At 47.0% G+C, this 6000-nt stretch overlaps 1 protein-coding gene across 3 annotated transcripts; it reads left to right on the top strand.

Annotated features, from left to right (window-relative positions):
- Positions 1 to 4378: 4378 nt before the first annotated feature.
- On the top strand, positions 4379 to 5332 carry LOC147962485 (26 kDa endochitinase 2-like). 3 transcript variants are annotated; one of them, XM_087534029.1, is made up of 2 exons: positions 4379 to 4440; positions 4600 to 5332. In XM_087534029.1, exons 1-2 carry the CDS (start codon positions 4379 to 4381, stop codon positions 5330 to 5332), a joined length of 795 nt encoding a protein of 264 aa, XP_087390155.1. The 3 variants fall into 3 exon arrangements, with proteins under 3 accessions (XP_087390155.1, XP_087390154.1, XP_087390156.1); XM_087534028.1 differs by having other exon boundaries at positions 4379 to 4424; positions 4581 to 5332; XM_087534030.1 differs by having other exon boundaries at positions 4406 to 5332.
- Positions 5333 to 6000: the final 668 nt, after the last annotated feature.

Below are 6000 nucleotides of genomic sequence, written 5' to 3' on the forward strand. Positions count from 1 at the left end.
TCAATCCACCAAAAAGGGGGGATTGTAAGGGCATATTTATCCCTGAGTAGTTTTGGTGATTGATGACAATGCCTTTGCGGACTAATTGTGTGCATTGAGCATTTCAGACATATCATTAAGTCATACTATTAAGAGGGGGTCCGCGTTGGAAAGGTTTGGGTGGAATCAACACGTACACATCTGTTTCCTTTGCACCACCTTTCCTTTGGCTCTTTGGAGCATCCTCCGTTTTTTCCTTGTCTTTGCAAAATGAAGGATTCCTAGTGTTGTTGATCTGGGGCATGCGGTAGTACTGCTCTCCCGAGTGATAGTACCGCAGAGCCTTGCGGTAGTACCGGCCGTAGGGGCGGTAGTACCGCAGGTACTCACAGTAGTACCGCTCCTCAGGAGCGGTACCGTGGCCTCTGGCCAGGCTCAGCCGCTTGAGCGGTTGTAGGGGCGGATGTAATTTTTTACATTCGCGCCCTATGCGGTAGTACCACCCCATGGGCGTGGTAGTACCGTGAGCCCTGGCCTAGCACAGCGACATGAGCGGAAGTAGGGGCGGATGTAATTTTTTACATCCGCGCCCTACGTGGTAGTATCGCTTGCAAGGTGCAGTACTACCGTGTCGGATTTTTGCACCGATCCCAACTCAGCGGATTGCCATGGATGTATTTTTATATTTCCGTGCCTTCCCAAAACTGGCCTATCCCTGCCTTGCGGTAGTACTGCGCCAGCGGTTCTACCGCCCTCTACTTCACCGCATCAAGGCTGCTTTGGATTCTGCTACATGGGCGGTAGTACCGCAGTGCGTTGTGGTAGTACCGTGTGCCCTAGCGGTAGTACCGCGTCTCCGGTGCGGTAGTACCGTGTGTCGCAGGCTGAGTTGGTGGATAACGGTTGGATTTGTTCTCTTACTATAAAAGGGGAGTCTTCTTCTCCGAGTTGACCACCTCTTCCACCCCCAAGCTCCATTGTTGCTCCAAGCTCCATTTTAGCCCGATATCTCTCCCTGGCCGATCAAACTTGTTGATCTCCTAGGGATCGGTTGAGAAGGCCTAGATCTACACATCCACCAAGAGATACTTGATTCCCCCCACTAATCCCTCGCGGATCTTGTTACTCTTGGGTGTTTGAGCACCCTAGACGGTTGAGGTCATCATGGAGCCATACTCCATTATGGTGAAGCTTCGTGGTGTTGTTGGGAGCCTCCAATTAAGTTGTGGAGATTGCCCCAATCTTGTTTGTAAAGGTTCGGCCGCCGCCTTCCAGGGCACCAATAGTGGAATCACGACATCTCGCGTTGTGTGAGGGCGTGAGGAGAATACGGTGGCCCTAGTGGCTTCTTGGGAAGCATTGTGCCTCCACACCGCTCCAACGGAGACGTACTTCCCCTCAAAGGGAAGGAACTTTGGTAACACATCCTCGTCTTCACCGACTCCACTCTTGGTTATCTCATCCATTTACTCGTGCAAGCTTATCTTGTGTTGCATCCCTTGCTTGCTTGTTTACTTATTGTTGTTGCATCATATAGGTTGCTCACCTAGTTGCATATCTAGACAACCTACTTTGATGCAAAGTTTAAATTGGTAAAGAAAAGCTAAAAATTGTTAGTTGCCTATTCACCCCCCCCCCCCCCATCTAGTCAACTATATCGATCCTTTGAGATGGTGTGTCCAGGGACATGTTGCCCCGGTCTGATTCTTTCAACGGCTATGGTTTTGCTTCTAGCAAACTACTTTGGAGGTCTATAAAGCTGCTGATCAACGATGGAGCCGTATCGAGCTTGGGTGAAGAGGTGATCTGTCTTTTTATCCTTTGGTGGCCGCTTCGGTGGTGTCGAAGGAAAGGGACAGGTTCTGGTATTCTGCATAGGATTTTCCTATCTTTTCAGTTATGTATGGTCGGTGCTTACGTGCCTTGTAACTTAATCTTTATTCTATATAAATGAGACACATATTACCATGCAAAAAAATGGAAAGCATATGAGGGAAAGCAAGTAGGGAGGATGCATCTGTCAAGATTTATAGGGAGTAGATATTCAACTGAAATTGACTTTGTGCCCCGCTTTCTGTGGCAGATTGTCATGACGCTCACGCTAGATTTGCTCTTGAACGGGATTATTATGCCCCTGCTCCACCTCCCCTTTTCACCCCGGGAAAATATCTAGTACTCCCATCCTTGGAGTACTTCGGATGCCCCAAGTTCAAAAACAAATCTTAAATGTTTTCAATTTTTTTAAAAAAAAAATGAACATTCGCAAGGAATGTGACTACAACCCCTAGAAATTTCAGGTCCAAACTTATTTTTGAGGGTCCAAACTTGAAATGTACATTGACAAACAAAAATGTGAAATCCAGATATGAATAATCTCGATGTTGATTTTGTCTTTTTTTAACACTATTCATGCCAGATTTCACATTTTTGTTTCTTATTGTCATTTCAAGTTTGGACCTGAAATTTTTAGGGGTTGTAGTCACATTCATTGTGAACATTCATACTTTTCCGGAATTTTTTGAAACATTTATGAATAGCTTTTTTAAACTTGGAGCACCGGGAGTACCCCAAGGATAGGAGTACCTGATACTTTCCCTTTCACCCCCTTTTGCTCACCCTGAGCTTCAAGGTTTTAAATCACATTTTTCACAGCTTCACGTGAGGATCGAGCTAGCTACGTTAGGGCGTCTCCAACACTGACCCACAAATGGCTTTGGCCTCTGTCCGAGGACAGGGGATTAGTCTGCAAACACTGATGTCGAAGGCCGCCATCTAATGCTGCTCGCACACATTTCAGCCACTGATCAAACCAAAAGGACAAAACTCATGCAAACATGGCGGATTTTCATATAAACCTGACTGGATTCGATACATTTTGGACATATTTCATAAACCGGATGAAATTCATTATATTTTGGATAATTTTTTACTAAACCGTATTTTTTTGGACATTATATTTTGGAAGAGGCCTGCAAATCACCGGCGGAGGAAGCGTGCAAGTCGCCGGCGGAGGAGATGTAGCCCCTTTCCGTGGGCGGCTATGTCTCACTGGCCGCGGGCGAGCTCACGTCGGCACGATCCAGTGGCAGACGGAGCATCCAGTCGTCCCTGGACGAGGGCATGCCAGAGGCGCGCCATCAGGCCGCTATCGCGGGAGGCTTGGCATGGCTGGGTGTGGTCGCGGTCAAGGGCGCCAGCCTCCTGACTTGAAGACGGAGACGCCGCCTGTGGTGGCTATGGCGATGCTGGAGACATGGGGCATGGCGCAGAGGATGGCGAAGCTCACACACGTGACCCCATGCATGGTGAGAAACTTGCCCAGCACTGGCGGACAATTCTATTTGGTTGTTTGATTCAATTAGAGTTAATGAAAATCGTTAGTGAAAATTTGTTTTTACAAACTTTAGTTTTGTTTGTTTAGATTTCGTTAGGAAATTCAGTTTGTTAATGAAAACTAGTTGAATTACGCTCATTAGATTATGTTAGAATCTCATGCAATTATAGTCCATTAAATTTTGTGGCATTTTCTCATTTTGTTATAAAGTTCAATTCTGTTTAGAAAAATAAAATTGCCAAAGATCATAAAGTGTGTTCATTAGGTTTTTGTTGTTGTAAAGGTTAATTCGGTTATGCAAATTTCATTATTGATCAAGTAGGCGCTTCTAGTCATAAAGACCATGGCGCGGGTGATGAGGGTAACGGAGGTGCGGAAGGTGACCATAATGGTGAGCTCATAATTTCAGTTCTATCCGAGCACTCATTTTTCGTGACATGGCAGCATATTTTGCTCATTTTGTGTGACATGGTAGAGATTATTGTACCTCTGCGACCAACCACCCTTCCTCAAATAACAATAGGATCGCTTATATGGCATACATCAGACTATTTATTCCTTGTTAATTGCATCAGGTTTGTTTTGAGTCACGTCCTACTAATTAATCCTTCTATCTCCCATGTCTGATCCTCGGTTACAGTTGCTCCAAGGCGGGTGGACAGTGCAAATTCTTGCGCAGCTAGCCAACTGTCTGATCATCGGTTCTGTCAACAGCAAAAATATTATAAATGATGATTTTTTATACGAAACAGGAGAATTGCATTCCATGGACATCCGTCCTTGAACACCCTGCGTCATCTATATACATATCAACGTAAATTCCACATGCATGTATACAAGCACACGGTCGCTCTCGATCAAGTCACCAGACTCGATCGGATCTAAGCCTCCGGCAATTATTATTTTTTAACTAAGCCTCCGAGAAAGAAGGCAGTAAGGAGGAGACAAATCTGCTACCTAGTTCTTTCAGCGAGAAAGATATATAAATACATGCACTCCCATGGCTTCAGACACAGAAACACCACTACAACTGTAAGTGCAACGCTACAGTTGCCACGGCATACAATGAGACCGCTCGCAGTGGTAGCAGTGCTAGCCACGGCGGCCATGGTTATCGCATGTGCACGCGCTGTGCAGTGCGGCTCGCAGGCTGGCGGGGCGACATGCCCAAACTGCCTCTGTTGTAGCCACTTCGGCTGGTGCGGCTCCACACCGGAATACTGTGGCGATGGTTGCCAGAGCCATTGCTCTGGCTGCGGCAGCACGCCTGTCACACCCTACCCCTTCGGTGGTGTGTCCTCCATCGTCTCCCGCTCCCTTTTCAACCAAATTCTCCTCCACCGTAATGACCCAGCATGCCAGGCCAAGGGCTTCTACACATATGACGCCTTCATCGCTGCCGCCGCTGCCTTCCCTGGCTTTGGTACCACTGGTGGCATCGCCACCCGGAAGCGCGAGATAGCTGCCTTCCTAGCGCAGACCTCCCATGAGACCACTGGCGGATGGCCCACAGCCCCGAATGGGCCCTACACATGGGGCTACTGCTACAAGCACGAGCGCACCACCTCCAGCTACTGCACCCCAAGCGAGCAGTGGCCATGTGCCCCTCGAAGGCGCTACTATGGCCGCGGGCCCATCCAGCTAACTCACAACTACAACTACGGGCAGGCAGGACGGGCCATTGGGGCTGACCTGTTGGGCAACCCGAACTTGGTGGTCGTGAATCCAACCGTGTCTTTTGAGACGGCGATGTGGTTCTGGATGGCGGAGCAACCGCCCAAGCCATCGAGCCATGCAGTGATCACAGGACAATGGAACCCGTCGGCGACGGACCGTGCTGCGGGGCGGGTGCCTGGGTTCGGCGTGATCACCAACATCATCAATGGCGGGATCGAGTGCTTTCACGGGTATGATGAACGTGTTGAGGATCGAATCGGATTTTACAAACGCTACTGCAACATCTTTGGTATCGGCTACGGTGACAACCTGGACTGCTACAAACAGAGGCCCTTTGCCTAATAATCCGCTCCATATATGTACTTGTGTACTTTTTTAAAAATGTTATTTTTCATTATAAAAATCTCAAAAATCTATAACTACTAATAAAGAGAGGTGCATTTCTCCTTTTTTTTTGTCCGTTTATCTATATTATATTTTGTATCCAAGTTGTCCTTATTTTTTGTGCGCCCGTCGTTGCACCTACGCGTTGCTAGAAAATTGAGCTGCTCACCTGTGCTTGAAGCTTGCCCTAAAAAAGCCTGGCTGCCTAGCCATAAGTATTAGCTTTCGCTTGTGCTCGGTCCGTCCGTCCCCGCCGCCTTTTTTTGGGCCAAAAAATGTGACTGAGTGAGATAATTAATTTCGCCTTGCCTCTTACACAAATTCTCGCCAATTTAAATGCTTCCGTGAGTTGCCTCCAAAAGCAAGGAGCCTCCTCGAGAATCAATAAACAAGGATGTGAATAAATAAATTGGATGAACAAAAGATCGGGCACAGGTAAAAGAAGTAATTTAAATTAAAAGAAGGACTAAATGTGGCTATTACGAACCTGTAGGAAGGAAAGGAATAAATTCCGCTTTAGTAAGCACAGGAAAGAAAAGAATTATATGGCTGCATGGGTCGATGGCAGAGAGAGGAACCTGATTAAATGAATGGGCTCAAATAGAATTGAAATTAAAAGAATGAAT

The sequence above is a fragment of the Triticum urartu genome, chromosome 7A (genome assembly GCF_056163025.1).
Source record: "Triticum urartu cultivar PI428250 chromosome 7A, HENAU_Tu73, whole genome shotgun sequence".
In the NCBI taxonomy this organism is placed as follows: domain Eukaryota; kingdom Viridiplantae; phylum Streptophyta; class Magnoliopsida; order Poales; family Poaceae; genus Triticum; species Triticum urartu.